The sequence below is a fragment of the Anarhichas minor genome, unplaced genomic scaffold (assembly GCF_050575085.1).
Source record: "Anarhichas minor isolate MPS153535 unplaced genomic scaffold, ASM5057508v1 ptg000136l, whole genome shotgun sequence".
In the NCBI taxonomy this organism is placed as follows: Eukaryota; Metazoa; Chordata; class Actinopteri; order Perciformes; family Anarhichadidae; genus Anarhichas; species Anarhichas minor.
Window position 1 is genome coordinate 11,881,708 of NW_027466582.1, and position 16,473 is coordinate 11,898,180.

At 41.8% G+C, this 16,473-nt stretch overlaps 1 protein-coding gene across 1 annotated transcript; it reads right to left on the minus strand.

Annotated features, from left to right (window-relative positions):
* Window positions 1-869: 869 nt before the first annotated feature.
* On the minus strand, window positions 870-16,469 carry rab15 (RAB15, member RAS oncogene family). The gene is made up of 8 exons (XM_076084626.1): window positions 16,355-16,469; window positions 15,049-15,483; window positions 8,279-8,339; window positions 7,288-7,348; window positions 6,584-6,661; window positions 5,924-6,013; window positions 4,880-4,945; window positions 870-4,594 (listed from the first exon to the last, which is right to left on the minus strand). The coding sequence occupies exons 2-8, from the start codon at window positions 15,170-15,172 to the stop codon at window positions 4,433-4,435; spliced, it is 642 nt and encodes a 213-aa protein (XP_075940741.1). The 5' UTR covers window positions 15,173-15,483; window positions 16,355-16,469; the 3' UTR covers window positions 870-4,432.
* Window positions 16,470-16,473: the final 4 nt, after the last annotated feature.

The window sequence follows — 16,473 nt, forward strand, 5'->3', positions numbered from 1 at the left end:
TCCAGGTTGTTCCGACTACACCAGAGGACCAGCTGTTCAACCTCCCGTCTGTACGCAGACTCATCACCGTCCCTGATGAGGCCGATGACCGTTGTGTCGTCTGCGAACTTCAGGAGTTTAACAGTTGGGTCCTCTGAGGTGCAGTCGTTTGTGTAGAGGGAGAAGAGCACAGTGGGGAGAGCACACATCCCTGGGGGGCGACAGTGCTGATTGTCCGGGTGCTGGATGTGATTTTTCCCAGCCTCACCTGCTATGAAGTAGGAGCTATCACAGTTCATATTAGGCCAGAAGTCATCATTCACACTCACATTCACACATATATATTTTAGAAATAGATTGTCTCATCATCAGATGTCTCATATGTCTCATCATCAGATGTCACATATGTCTCTTCATCAGATGTCACATATACAGTATGTGAATACCTGCAGGTATTTCGGGATTAGGAGTGGGAGTGTATAGAGGGCCTCTGGTGGCTTTCGCAGAGAAACTGATTGTGACTCTAAATGTACTATGTTGTCGTCTCAATAGGATTAATTTAATGATTTGTTACAATTGGACACTGAGCATTGACAATGTCATCTTGCTGCCCAGCAAATCATAGCCCACATATATTTAGCGAACCATTATACTAATATGTGATTATTTCTCATGTTTAGATTTGCCTGTGGTCACAGATAATGTTGTCATTTCGACACAGCAGGATTATTCATCATCACAAAAGCATAATTTCACGATCAAACATACATTTCATGAGCAGAGCGGTCTGTCATTATTTTTCAAACAATGGCGATGACAGAATGATTTGTCATATCACGAGAAAACAGCCATGAAGCCAAGAAAGCAACCTTATGAAGATGGAAGGAACTGATTTATTGTGATCTTTAAAGCTGCACCAATCAACATTTTTTTATATTAACAATGAATGAAATGAACAATTACGCCTTTTTAGTCTCTTTTAGCTAGTTGTTTTGGCCTGCTGATTTCACTCTCATCATTTCTGCCTCCACTGCCTGTCCACCAGAGAAAATTAGTAACGCGCTACCGACGAAAGTCAAGCATCTCCCTGCTGTCCAGATGCAAAGTTCATCGAGACCAAAAGCTAAAAAGGGCCGCAGGGATTGGACAAACGTTTGTCAGGTGGCCTGACACACAACTCCAAATGAGAGCTAATGTTGCTTCATGTAGCCTAGCTAGTGTTTGAACCAAGCGGATACCTCCGGTTCTGAAAAGTGAAGCTGATGCGATGTGCCTTAAACTTGCATTCTTTCTACTGTAATGGATAGTAGTGGATAATGGAGAAACAACAGCTAATATCAGCTACGATTCATTCTTTCATTGAGTTACAGAAGCGTGTGGCTGGCCTGGAGGTGATGTCAGGACTTTTGGATTTAAAGTTGCATTAAATGAACCTTACACAGGTATGTCTAATTATTTACTCTAGGTGCCAGCTGGCCAGGGGACCTCCTTAATGACAGAACTGTACAAGTTCAAGCTTGTATGGCGTTAAGGTCAAGAGTATTAAGTTGTGTCTTCTTTACTGTAGTCTGTACCTGTCCTTATCAGAGAGCTTGTCTGTCGTTCTTCTTTTTTTTCCCACTTTCCCACACACAGACACAGTTTTATCACCCTGACTCCCAAACAGACACTCCCATACACTGACACTCACACACACACCCGCACACACACAGACACACACACACACACCATATGGCCGAATGTCAGACAGCTGCAAAACCTGGAGTATTGTGGTGGGGGATTGTGTTGCAGAAAATGACGATGATGTGTGTGGGTGCTATGTGTCAGTGTGCGTGTTGACTTGTTATTCTGTACGTGTGTCCGTGTGTCACTCAGCCGTGTGACAGATACTGAGCTGTCATATCTGACAACCAGACAAACAGTTCAGCATGCATATTCATCATTATGCTAATTTCACCCAGAGAGATTTTAATGAGTTCACAACATTAACAACTCAGATGAGGTGATGAACAAAAGCTTTGCAGCTTTTTTTCATCTCTAGTTCTCACTGAGAAAACACCATCACTGACGACGAATTACAAATTCATATTACTATAACGTGTCTGTGTGAACTTCATTGTGTGTAGGGTACTAAAGCAGCCAGGTTTTAAAGGGGTTTAGGAATAAAGTGGACCTTAGTTTATCTAAAGTATTGAAGTTATATTAATAAATGTGACCACCAGATGGCAACAGCATGATCTTGTGGTGACTCGTGGTTATTCCATAAGTGACGAATAATTCTCTCACTATGACACAAGTGCCTTACACTCTAAAAGCCGACTTTGACAAACAAAACAAAGATAAATGAGTGAATCTGTCATCGAGTGGTCAAATTAGGAAGTGACATAAAAGTTTCTAAAAAGCCCCCTCCCCATCCACCATATGATGATATTCATCCATAGGTTGAGTGATATGACACAAAATAGCCTACCATTGGGTTTGAGTTTACCATGATGTTCAAACACTGGTTCAACGTGAATGCATGAATGTGGAGGATATGCACAGTCATCTGCCTTTCCTTTGTATTGTAGATAATGTGCTGATGTTATACAAAGAACATACCGTACTGTATCTCCGTCTCATATCAAGGGAGCACCGGGTCTCGACACAACCAGGACGACGGCTCTTATCTCTGCAAGTATTTACTCATAAACATCTGACATCTTTCCTCCGAGAATAACATGTTGCATTTTACATGTTGCATGTAATATATTTCCACAAATACAAGTTGAAGTAGTCTGAAAGAAAGAAAAGTAGTTCTCGAAAACAACACAGATACATTGTGTATCTAGAGCTTAGTCCAGAACATCATTCAGTACAACATACTGCCATTTCACACTGTGCACAGATTAACAACTGTTTTGAGTAGCATTTAGTATTACTAAGTTGCAAAAAAAAATGAAATGTAGCCAAATTTCTTCCAGTGGTGGTGATTCTGTTTAAGTCTCAAACCAGGCAACTCTGGTCAAATGCTTGTATGGTCAGTTGTCGATTAACTTCATTGAAGTTGCAATAAAAGAAAGGAAAGAAGAGTGGATCGCATGCAAAACCCTCGCGTGTCCCGTTTTGAAGTGTGGGGGGGGGGGGGTAACTGGCATCTCTACTGGACTCTGTACAAAACAGCGAGAAAACTACAGAATGACCAAGACATTATTATCTTCACAGAGGGAATATTTCGGACCAGAATATCACTGTGGACTTTTTTATACAGCCCTCTAATAATACAATAAATGAATGTCGTACCCTCATGAGTCTACCAATCTACTATGCTTTGAAAAACCTGCTATGTACAATGGAGCAAGACAAGGAGCTGTTATCAAACTCTCCGTGCTATATGATATTTTCTGGAATAAACAAAGACTATAAAATGAAAAACATCTTCAGTTTTGCTACAGGGAAATTAAATAATTTTGCTCTCAATGTTTCACTCAGTCAACGACTGGTACGGGCGTCATTGTCAGAGTGTATGTGTGGTCTTACATGGATGATAGTGCAAGCGGCAAAACGTATTTACTTAGCCAATATTTGCATAAAAGCAATAAAAGGAAATAATAAAATTGCTGCATATGTTTAGAATCCTTTCATCGCATTAAAAGGTGGTCATTGCAAGTGCAATTACAACCAAAAACACGTAAGGAAAAAGAGGGCAAAATAGCATAATTTAACACAGGACAACTCTCCAGTGTGTGTGTTGTTTTCACAATGCACGTAGCACCCTCTTGTGGTCAAATGCTCACACTACATCTAATGCATTCAACAGTAGAAAGGCTGTGTGTGCAGGGGTGCCGATTCCCAACATCAAAGGAAAACACCGAAGGGGCGGATGAAGGCCAAATGGAATCAATCACATTGTTGATTTGCCCTGTGATGAATGTAAGCGACAGCGCTTGGAAAACAATGTGAAATACAACGTTGTGAAAAGTTTCAAGTCAGTGGTGGACGATTGCAAGTCATTCCCAAATTGTATACATCTGAACACTGTACAAATTCTGTAAGAAACGATGATACAATCTCATCTTTGAGTTAAGTCCTTTCAACTGTATGTCAATTGCAGAATTGGTAGAGGACATGGATTTGTATTTGGTTCCATCCAGGACACACTGAACTGAGCAGGAATTAGTGCTTTTAGACAATGAACATTCTGTCCCACTGAGGGAAACCTTGACATTTGGACCTGCAGTTGGTTAATCCACCACACACTTGGCACTCTGAGGCAAAATGTTTCCACCTTTGTCCTTGAAACTGCTCTCAAATGGCTCGTTAGCATTTTTGGCACGTGACACGGAGGAACATGTCGGCAAAAATTGCAGCTCAGTGTTCCTCTTTGTTTCAACTAACGACAAAAATAAACCCATTTTGCCTAGAGTGTGCAAAGTGTCTGGTGATAACAGACTATCCGATTTGAATTGTGTCTTTAACACCAGCAGCCTTTGCCTTGATCGCCCGCCACACTGTCACAGAGTCCTTCCTCTTCCTCCAGAGCAGCAAGATTGATCTCGTCATTAGAAGACATCCGGAGAAGATCCAGATCCTTTTTATTGGCTGCCAGCACCTGTTCAGCCAATCGTGTGAAAGTCTTGGAGGGAAACACAGACACAGGTTGAGTGAGATAAGATGCCGTCATTATTCAAGGTAAGGCCTTATGACTCAGTGATTAGAAGACTGACACAAGGGTTGTGAGTTCAATTCTCACTGGGGCCTCGGTCCTTCAAATTCATTGTCTCAGTGCAATGACGTTGAATTTAATCAAATCTGATCAAGTGATTTCCTCCTATTATAGAGCCATGACTGCATGCATTGCATTGTTCGTGTTCCTACTCTGTACGTGGTCATAACATGTCGTGAGTTCAGATCACCTCACCTCTGTTATATTTTGGTGGGTGAAGGCACTTGTCTCAAAGAAGTCCATTCCGTAAGCCTTGGCCAGCTGCAAGATAGACAACAGTGACATATTTACTTTGGTCTTTTTTAATTAGAAGCACAGACAACCGACACGTTATTTCCTTTCGCACAGGTGCGGTGAGATCTGCTGGCTGTCAGCTTTGGAACGCAGACCTGATGATGATGACAAATGATTATAAGCTTTCGGGGAACCCAGGATAAGTACCTCTTTTAAAGAGACAGTTCAACATTTTGATAAATATGCTTTTCAAATTTACTTTCCTGCCAAGAGTAGATCGATACCACTCTCATGTGCAATAATGATAGAGGTAGAGCCAGGAGGCAGTCAGCCTAGCTTAGTTTAAGACTAGAAGCAGGAGGAGACAGATATCCTGGCTCGCTCCAAAGTTCAAAAATAGGCCTAACAATACCACTGACATGTTGTACTTTTGTAGTGACAGCGAGGTTGCACAGAAGTGCTGGGATCTAAATTAAATGGAAGGAGTCTCTGTCTATATGTCTTGTCTGTCTGTCCTTCGATTCTCTCGACAAGCATTCACCCGATCGACTGAGTGAAGTTGTTTGGATGAGCGGCTCTTGAGGTTCTTTGATCGGGCACTGCACCAGTATGGATAAACTGTCGTTTGTAACAGCACATAACTTCTGTCTAAAACATGAAATTGTCTTCCTTTTGCAGACCTAAACAAACAAGGCATAATGTGTTAATGCGTGAGCTTTAGAGGTGCTGGAGGGCATCATTTTGAACTCTGGAGAGAGCTAGGAAAGCTGCTTCCAGGTTTTATGCTAAGCTAACTGCCTCCAGTTTCTTATGTTGAACTTTGAGCCTAATTTCTTACAGAACCCAAACTTGCACCTAATGGCTTCAAGCTTTCAGTGAACTAATTTAACTCAAAGAAAACCAGCACAGTGTATTTTAAAACATTATTGTTTTAAAACGTTGTTTTTCCAACCATGCCAAGGATCCTAACAATCCATTATGTAACAGAGCCAGTGATTGACCCACCTTGATACCTTGCTCGGTGGCCACCTGCCTCTTGTCCACCTCATCTGACTTGTTCCCTACGAGGATCTTCCGGACCTTCTCGGGAGCGTACTGCAGGGGTTTGTCGTGTGAATATAAAGGAATAAAGAAAACAAAATTAAAGAGATAGAGAGAGAGAGAGATAGAGAGAGAGATTTCAAATGTCAAGAGAATGCAGAGGGGAGAAAACACAGCGCTCAGGAAATGAGACCTAGATTAAAAGTAAGCTGGAAGTGTGCCAGCATCAACAGAGTGTATATTCAGACAGACCCATAGAGGAAATTAGGTCCATCATGACTAAATTAATAGAATAAAATCATCTGGGAAACGACAGGGGGAGGCAAGGCAGACAAGATTGCTTCCTGAAGCCTTTGAAGCTGAAAGAAAAATGTGACCGCGAGAGGAAAAAAGGTTCTTCTTCCAATGATTACGCTGACACAAAATATATGACGATAGATATTTGAAAATAAAGATGGAACATAATAAACAAAGCAGAGCACAATCCGTCAGGCCAAAGCATTTGGTTTTTATCAGACCGTGTCAGGCAGCTGTTCTTTGTCAAGCTGAGGCCTCTTGCACAGTAAGTAGTTGTTGCCTTTTCTGCTGCCTGTTGATCGTAAATCCCCAATCTCTGTGACTCACCTCATCCACATCACTGGCCCACTTCATGATGTGCTGGAAGGATCGCTCACTCGTGATATCGTACACCAGGAAGATTCCCTGAAGAGGATTTGAAAGGATTTTTTTTTTTTTTTTTTAAACAGACGAGAAACAGTCCATTTTAAAGCATGCTTAAAAAGGTTCTTGGTTTCTTGATGCTTAAAAGCAGCATTTTAAAAATCAATACAAGTGGAAAAATCAATACTGCTGTATAGAAACCAGACCACCACTTAGAAAGTTGGAAGCCTCTTCCACCAATGTGTTTTGCATTGTAAGCCACTGGCCCATCCTGCCAGTGCCAGTGGCATTTTTGTAACACAAAACAGGAACCGGACATAATTTCATTTCCAGTTTCTGGTATATGGACAATTCGATTTGAGCCAGTTTGACCTATTTAACAGCCAAAAGCAAATGCAACATTCATACAACAATGTCAGAGTGGTGGTGGTTGTGTTTGGCCTGGAGAGCTACTCCCAAAATCCTCCACGCTTACAATACCACATTTTAAAGCTGCTATGTAGCAACTTTGATCCATGAGAGCTCCCTTTAAAAGCATCTAAACGGTTCATTAAAGCACCTGAAGCGGTGCCAAGTATGAGGCATATATCAACATCTTGTAGCTCGAACTAATTTAATGTCAGAAATAAATTTGATTTCAATTTGTTTTTAGAGTAGAGGTCAGCTACCTGTGCTCGTCTGTAGTACTGCTTAGTGATGGTCTGGTATCTTTCTTGGCCTGCAGTGTCCCTGGAAAGACAACAAGCATATATGAACGTGAACATACACATATTTTTGTGAGATTATAATATCACAACATGATCAGGTAGGCAGGATTTTATAGAAATACTAAGGTCATGAGTCTCCATCCCTGAAAATGACCTGGCACCTAAAACGTTTAAGTATTTAGATTTTCTTGTCACTGTCCGATGTAAACCCTGTATCTTGTTGAAGTGGTTTGTTTAGCCATGCTAGCGGCGGGGCTTTAGGGAGGGCATTGTCGTCTTTTGGTCCAGACTGAGACATCTCGACGGCTAATGGCTAAATGGTTCATGACCAAAACTAATGACGTTCCCATCGGCCTCAGTACTGTGTTTGAGTTTTGACGAGCAAATGTTAGCACGCTAACAGGCTAAATTAAATGTTGAACTTGGTAAAGCTCACCTGCTAAACATCGAAATGTAAGCATTGTCAGCGTGAGCGTGCTCAAATTCACCTCTTTATCTATGTACAGCCTCAGAGAATCTTCGTTAATTGTATAACATCATCGCCTGACAAATACATTATAATAGAATTCAGGAACAGTTTAATAAAGCTAACGCTAGTAGCAGGTCCGTGACGTAACACAAACTCCAGTCTCCTGCATGAAAGTACTGGTATTTAATTGACCTAAAAAGTAGTTAAACGTAAACACACACAGTCTAAAAGTACTGGAATCAGTTTACAAAATACTATCAATATGAAAGTTAGTCAGTGTAGAGTTTAAAATTCCTCCATGCAGCAAAAAAAGCAGTGTTAGTAATGGTAGCTACAGCCCTGAACATGATCCTGATAGTGACAGCATACTTACAAGTGAAAAATATCCCCTCGAACAGAGCTACTGTTGTGTAATATCTAACAACATTTTGTTAATCTCCTGCACAAGGCCTTCCAGCGAGGCATCCTATGCCACTGTCTTACCATATCTGTATCCGTACTTTGATACCATCTATTACTAGCGTCTTCATTTTGAAGTCGACTCCTGTAAGAGAGGAAAGATATGGTAAGGAAAACACAACATTCACAGAGGAGCTCTAAATGTATTCAGACTAAATGTTCTGGATCTTCTCAAAAGGCCTCGCACTCAATAATTGATTGAAATCAATGAACCCGGCGTGCCTTTTACAGGCGGAGGGTCAACGGGATCTGCTGCAGCTTTGTAACATCATAGGGAGGATTAACGTCACGCCTGTATAATCAGCCTGTTAGGAGATCGGGCTAATGATCCAGCGAGCCGAGTCCTCGTTCAGTTCAGTTCTCTGCATCGATCGCACAGGAGTTGGAATAAGGGAGAAGGGCAAAAAACGAGAGCCGAGCGCTGCGTAACACCACAGAGGAAGAGATGAGAGCAGGGATGAGATGGGGAGCGGAGGGGGTCACGCTCGCTTCAGGGATCTTTGATCTATTTCAGACGGCCGAGTGCGATATTGTGTATAGACAGAATATAATATCCAAATCGGCCTTAAAAACCTCAGCATGTGTAAAGCATATGCAATGGTAGAATGTGAACTCCTCTTTATTCCCATAGATGGATTACTGCAGGCTTTAGACAGCTGGTCTTTATTTACAACATGAAAGAAATACAGAAGTTCAGGTGTAGTTTTCAACCATCAGCAGCACTTTTAACTCTAAAGTTCTGCTTTTTAAAGCGGCATTTTGCTGAAAAGTTTAGACTTATGGGTAACCTTTTACATTTCTTTGCCCATGCAGGGGTCCATTGTATTATAATCCTTCCATACCGATGACATGACCGTGTTGTCCTCAACAGTATAGTTACCAACTACAATAACAAACATTCGCAATAATAAAACATATTCGTCTTGATGAGAGACACTCATAAATAAACAAAATATATCAGTTTGACCATTAACTCTGCCTCTACTGAATTCTTTATGTCTTGTCTTTTCTCCATGACGGTCTCCTCAGACTAATGCATCCAAGTCGTTAAAAAGCAAAACCACAGGCTTCTACAGACCACACCAATCCCTGAGAAATCAATTAACAGTTCATCCCAATTAACCTGACACTCAGCACCCATGTGTCACAAGCCGGGCATCGCCCTCAGAGAAAGGCCGACTGAGTCCAATCGATTCCCATCAGAACTGCCGTTTGTGTTTGTTTTATAGCTGCGTTTCTGCAGAAACAGCTGACAGATGAGCTACAGGCTAGGCCTGGTTGGTTTTAGTGTTTGTTCAAAACGAGCTGGAGTCAAGGGGAGACTCCACGGAGGCTGGAGCTGCACCGACTCGACACTCATTTAAGTCGTGAGGCGGCCTTTGCCTTTGACTAGAGAGCATTCAGACTAAGTGAAAGGTCAGCATAACAATCAGTAGCTTGCTTTGCCCGAGGCTTGAGACGAGATCATGAAAAAGGGGCCGATGAAGAGTCTTCCTGCGTCACTGTATTAGCAGTGTGTAAGTCCAGTCAGATGGCATCCACGCAAACAGCATGTTTTAAATAGCAAATGCAGATATGGACTAATGGATTCTTCAGCTGTACAGTGTGTGTCTACAACAAGGGGGTGGACCAAATCTGGAAATTTAAGAAATAAATCAAGATGGCTCCACAGGCAAGTCTTAAGAGGATAAATAAAAAGTCCCCATAACGAGTATCTTTTCAGTTATATTTACAAAACAAAAGTACTCCAGCCCACATTGTCTGCTTCCTGCTGTTCACCCGTCTGATTGCTCCGCATTGTTTTATAGCAGTCGAGCAACATGAGGCTCTGTTATAGAACCAGGTGCTCCTAACCATAGTGCAAACAATGAACGACCCAACAGGCTGTTGTGAAGGTATAAAAACATGTCTCTTTATTAGAAGGTTTGATATTTAACTTGTTCTGTGTGTTCCCATCACAACAGCAGAAGTCCCACTTGCTGCACAATTTCTCAAACTGCATGACAAGCTGTGTAGAAAGTCCTAAATGTTACTGTTACAGGAAAGATTAGAGGTGTGTGTGTGTGTGTGTGTGTGTGTGTGTGTGTGTGTGTGTGTGTGTGTGTGTGTGTGTGTGTTTGCCAAAAATGTGTCATTCAAAAGCAGCTTTCAGTGTTATGGTGCCACTATCTGGAATCAGTTAGACGGGTCTGCAAGGTAACAAACTCCTCTGTAGCTCAAACTGTAAACAACACTTAAATGTACTTTCACTGCAAACCAAACCTCACACCTCACACTGGCGGACGTTCAAAGTGCCAAGTTTAAGAAATATGTCAGTCGCATTGGCTTTAAATGATGTTAGATCACAAAGGCTTGCTTGAGAAAAAAGAAAAAGTCATTCTTCCCTCTCCTCTTCAGAGGGAACTGTGACAATGGAGACAAGCACAATGTGCAAGAAGAGACAGCAGTTCATTCAACATGGCAGCCTTTCACAATCAGCAGTGTGAAAGCCATGTAAAAACGAATGGCTACACACCCAAAATTGACTTGACAAATTAGCAGGAGGTTGTGTTCCACTATACAAGACGGATTAGGCGGTGACACGTGCCAGTAGGTGATGTAGGTGATGGCGACAGGCTCACTAATGGATGGACGGATGGATGCTCTGGCACTGACACAAATTTACTGGGGAATGTTCCTGTCATCCATGACTATCATTACTAGCAGAGGACAGCCAACAGCTGCTGTCTTTAGGGCACAGCAGGACAAGGGACAAACTTCTTTTTCAAATTAAAAACTTGTGATCAACCTGGACTGAATAGCTAAGCCTTGTATTGACCTCCTGTATGAAATATAACACGTATAATGACTCATAGTGGCTGTTTCATTCCAGGCCAGTGTCACGCAGCATTATTAAGGCTATAGTTGGATGTAGTCACCGTGACCTCATTCTTTGGTTTGGGAACTGCTATTTGGAGCCTTGAATTCAGTATTTTGGGCGTTACCATCTTGTTTGCAACCAGTAGTGACGGTTACGATTAACTTTAATGACCTGAAAACACTCTGTGAAAGGGTTCAAGTTCTCAGACTAAACACACAGACAGCTCCCAGTACGCACAACGCCGTGGTAGCGACCTGTCAATCACAAGGTAGCTACTGTATTGAAGAAGACTTGACACTAGCGATTGAGACCATGAACTCATGCGTACAATGTTTACTGAGGTTATAAATCAAGTGAGGGTCATTTTTCTCATACGCTTTTGGCAACCAGAGGAGTCGCCACCTGCTTGTTATTAGAAATAATGCCTGAATCTCTTCCCAAAGATTAACACAAAGTGAAAACTAAGAGGGACAAAATAATATAGTTTTTAACATCATTATTTATCAGCTGTAAGACGTCCTGCACTGTGCACACCTTTAAAGATTGATTTGAAAGGATAGCAGATGAGAAGAAACGTGAGATCACGCCATTTATGTTTCTAGAAAGCCAGGAGGAAGTCAAGGCTGAGACAGCGCCACTGGTTTCTTTGATGACTCTTTATGAGATGTGTGGTGGCTGTGTCCCGATGCCCAGCCCTTTAGACTAATGACTAAGTGTTTGACCAGGTTGAGACCACAACACCACTGGGACCACAACCAGGAGGACAGCTGCTCATTGAGCGGTGATATAGGGCAGGGGCTGGGCTCGCACTTTATAGGCGTTGTGACAGCCAGGAGCCTCGAGGAGTCCGGCGACGACACCGCCGAGGTAAAGGTGAGGAAGATTAAACTCGGCAGAGTGACTGAACAGCATTAATAAATCATCTCTACAGCTGCTCTTTGCCAGAGAAATGTGCACTCTCTGGCCCAGATGGAAGTCTTAACAGAGTGACCTGTTAAAATGAAGTCTCTGATACCTGCATGAGTGAGGGTGTATCGTCAGAATAGCTGCTGCCAACGATTCTGGAATAGACGTTTTACTATATCATTTTAAAAAGTTGACCCATTGACCTGTCGTAGAATGCTAAAAAATCATTACAGGCCGCGAGAAAGCTGCGTTTAACATAAACGCAAAAGGAACATAAAACTCTGAAAATGCTGGATTATAGCCCAGGACACAAACAACCCTGGAAACAGTGGACAACCTTGTCCTGTCATAGTTTGAGCCAAGCACCAAATTAAGCAAATCCTTGATGCTACAGCATCCAATCATATTTTAGAGGATGTTGTGCTTCAAACAGACCCTTTCCATTGAGAAAGGGTTTTCTGAGTTTGGTGTGATGATCTGAATTGACGTTCTTGTGGCTGAGAGGGAGCCATAGATAGATAGATAGATAGATATACTTTATTTCAGACTCAGGGTCCACAGAGACAAATACATAAAAACAAACAGACACAAACAATAAAAGTACGGAGGCCTAGCAATGCCTTACAAAGAGACAGCTGTACCAATGTCGCCACAGCTGGGACTGGTAGCGTGTGGTGCTAAACCTTATGTTGGTTAAAACAACTATGATCTCATTTTCAGAGTCATTCAGTCGACAGATGAATTTATACATGAGATTTCTTAAAACTGTTTGGAAAGTATTGACTCGTGCAGCCACAAACATTTCACTGGCACTACTCCATCTCGCTCAAAAGTGTTCTCATGGAGTCATTGTAAGCTACTTGAAGTTTCTGTAAGCTCTTTTTTTGTAGTTTGACCACAAGTGTGCAGTGTAGAGTGGTGTGCAATATGCTCTGAACAGAGACATCTTCACTCCATCTGTACACATACCAAACTTGCATGAGAGACTGTTTGCTTGTGCATACATCATACGACATTGCCTAGAAATGTCATTGTCATCGGTCATGTGTTCTGTTAAAAAATGACATTTGTCCATTTGACCATCATCACACTGTTTGCTCAGCGTATGAATTGTTTGGGTTTATTTTCATGCATAACTGCAGGAGGTGCTGAATAAGACTCTTTTCATCCTCTAATATTTATGGATAAACTTCAATCAACCCCCCTATGGGTGAGATGTCCCAGCAGTTCTTGAGATAATTAAGGGCAAAAACTGAGCAAGTGGACTGTAACAGAAACTGATGAATTATGGAGAAATCGTGAGGGGGACATGGGAGAGAATTTATATCCCTCTGTGACCATGAAGGTTCGGAAATTATTTATTGATCCTCCGCAGGAGAGCACTGTTGGTGGTCGCTTATGATCTCTCTGTCTCTTTGGACTTTGTTGGGCTTGTTAGTCTGAGGAGAGGAGTTTGAACTATCGCACGTCTGCTACAGTCTGCTGGACACAACTATTCGGCCGAATGCCAACATCTGGACTCCATTGCCTTGTGAACACTTACGCTGCAACAAAAGCACAAACAGATCACTACGTGCAGACAGGCTTGCAATTAAATGAACGCGACTATACTGGGAGGAAGTGTCCTGTAGAGCGCCATACAGGTGCACGACTTGAAATAGCAGTCTTCAGTCTAAGTAAGCGTTATGAGTATATATTATTACTGGTTGGAGCAGATAACAAGCCTTTTAAGTGCAGTATGACGAGGCAGAAGAGTCTAAAACTTGAGTTTGAGCCTCATGCTGTGGATGTGGGGTGTTTGCAGGAGTTCACTGAGAGCTTGAACATCAGAAAGGGAGAAAACGTCTCTATTAACTAAACACACCCACAAACATACACACACACGGCCGCCCAGTTGCCACAGAAGAAGAGATAAGAGACACAACTGCAGCAGATTAAAAATAAAAACAACGGCTTACCGTACATCCTTATTTCCATCACCTCAAAGTGAAGCCTGGTAATGCGCCTGTCATGCTCCGAATTCTAATATGGAGGGAGATGGACTGCACAGCCCATATTAACTAAGAGGAAAGAGGCTGGCTCAGCTTTGCTGAGTCAATAGTCATCTTCAGGTATACGTGGCAAATCCATGACCAAAGGTAGGAAGAGGTACTGTTGGTTTGCTCTATATACTCTGAATTTAAAGAAAGAGGAGCAGCATTTGTTTTCCTTTTTTTGATTAGTCATTTGGTCTATGCAACATCATAAAACATCAAATGTTTTTCTTGAAAACAAACTTAAATCGTTAAACCAATTGTCAAAATTTGGTTGCCGGTTTCATTTTCTGACGAATCCACTCGTCATATTTGTTTCATACTGGTTTAGCAGGAAGGACTTGAGACTGAATCAGGGGTTCAGCAATAATGATTTTTACAAACATCACACCAAATTATTTGATAAGACTTTGTCTTCTTTTGTATAATGAGTACAGTGAAACTGAACATGAGGTATCCATGTACTAATTATGCTTATTATAACGCACTGAAATAAAACTGTCAATCATTTCGATCAGGAGCCAGCTAACAGACCCAGAGCACAGTTTGGTCAGTGCCAGATGCAAAACGCAACTTATTCCCAAATATGAAAAGTGTCCCTTTGCTGTTATTTTTTTTATGGCACATGGTTGCACTGGCAGTGCTGATAGTTGGTAAACTCATATGCATGGCTGCTAAGTGTTGGACCCTCCTCCTCAGAGCTACCCCAACCAATGCAATCACGCTGATTTTATAGTTAACACTCTCTTTATTCCGGGTGAATACACTACTCTGTTTAAATCTAGACAAAACCTCTATAATTTACGCATCAAATCTATTCAGTGGAATTTAAACAGATAATGCAATGACCACAAAGAAAGGGTGATGCGCAAACGACATCAACAGAAAACGTTGAAAAAAAAAAAAAAGACCGTGCAAACGAACGGGGTTGTTAATTAACGCAAGTGATTCATACAATTAAAAGAATAACTCCTGGTGGTAAAGCAGAGTCTTACCGATGGTGGAGATGTGAGACGGGTGAAATTCGTTGTCCGTGAATCTGCATAACAAACATGTTTTCCCAACCCCAGAATCTCCGAGGAGCAGGAGTCGGAAGAGCACATCGTACTGCTTAGCCATGGTGTTGGATGTAGTGTTGAATTAGAAAAAAAAAAGCCCCAGTCAGCTAACTCAGTGATGGATGACCGATCCCTCCCCGCCTGCATCCCATGTCTGCTCAAATGGTCAACATGAGGCTTTTGGCGACGCTTCTTTTTGTTCAGTGACGCTGGGTCGGTGGGTGACTAAACAGGGATGCTCCGGCTTCCCATGCAGCCTCCAGCTTCCAGTGGGTGCGGTGGACCATTGTCAAGTAAGACCCGATGAGGAAAAGAGACTTCCGGTGGTGCTTTCCAACATAAAAGCCTTGGGTTCTTGAGAACATTTGAATTCTGTGGTAAGAGGATTGGATAAATGTTTTGGCAGCAAATTCAGTAACAGCACGACGTTTTGACAGAATGTTTAATTGCAGCAGTACTTTGCATCCAACTGATCAAACGGCTAGTGATCAATTTATTTATTAAATTACACAATGGAAGCACAGTGTGTAGTAGCATCGTAAAAGCCTTATAATTAGAATTTAACTCAGAGCCCCTCTACAAGATGGGACCTCGAGAGTTGGTAGGCTACTGTTGTTGCAGACTCAAAGTGTAAAACATGCCTCAGAGGCCATTACAACCAGTGCAAAGTTGTATTACTATTCAGTACACGGTCTCTCCAACATCAGATAGTGTTGTAGCTTTATCTCGGCTGGCAGCCAAACCCTCCTGCACCCTGCACGTAGTTGTGTGTGTGCTTCCTTTGAATCAAACCACATCTCAAACATCAACTCAGTGTGCAAACTGTGATGATTATCGTGCCAAACGTTATGTAATATGTTTTGTTTTTGAAGGATATCTATTTTTTATACCTACAGGACATATTTGTTTCTGATGCATTAGAATTATGTTTGATAAGTATGTTTTATATTTGCAAAACAAAATGCTTTTGCTTGTTAATGCTTATTTACCAACCACACTGTTTGTTAGTGAATCGCAGGGCATTTATTAAAACACATTTAGTTTGTTTGCAAATTTTTGGCAGGAAATTAGCTCCAAAGACTTTTTAATATTTTTGTTTTTGAAGGCAAAGTCAAACCACTTCCGGTATTGTATTGTTGATGCAGAACAGATTAACGGTAGAAATAAAGCGCGCGGTGGGCTGGCTTCTTTCGACGTCGGTGACATAACACCAATTAAATACAACGTGTACACATTAACTTACTCGTTCACCCATATTTTATTATAACCCTCACGTCGAACACGAGGCTGTGTGTATCAGTCGGTATCAGGGAATGAGAGACGTTTGATCCCTTGGAGACGCCGTAGCGGGTGTGCGCGCAG

Excerpts from the sequence above, each read along its gene's own strand:
- rab15 (XM_076084626.1), bottom strand. The coding sequence starts at position 15,172 with ATGGCTAAGCAGTACGATGTGCTCTTCCGACTCCTGCTCCTCGGAGAT. Across the intron at positions 4,946-5,923 it reads CCACCGAGCAAGGTATCAAG|CTGGCCAAGGCTTACGGAAT; the intron begins GTGGGTCAATCA and ends TCTATCTTGCAG. Across the intron at positions 4,595-4,879 it reads CCCACCAAAATATAACAGAG|ACTTTCACACGATTGGCTGA; the intron begins GTGAGGTGATCT and ends TTTCCCTCCAAG.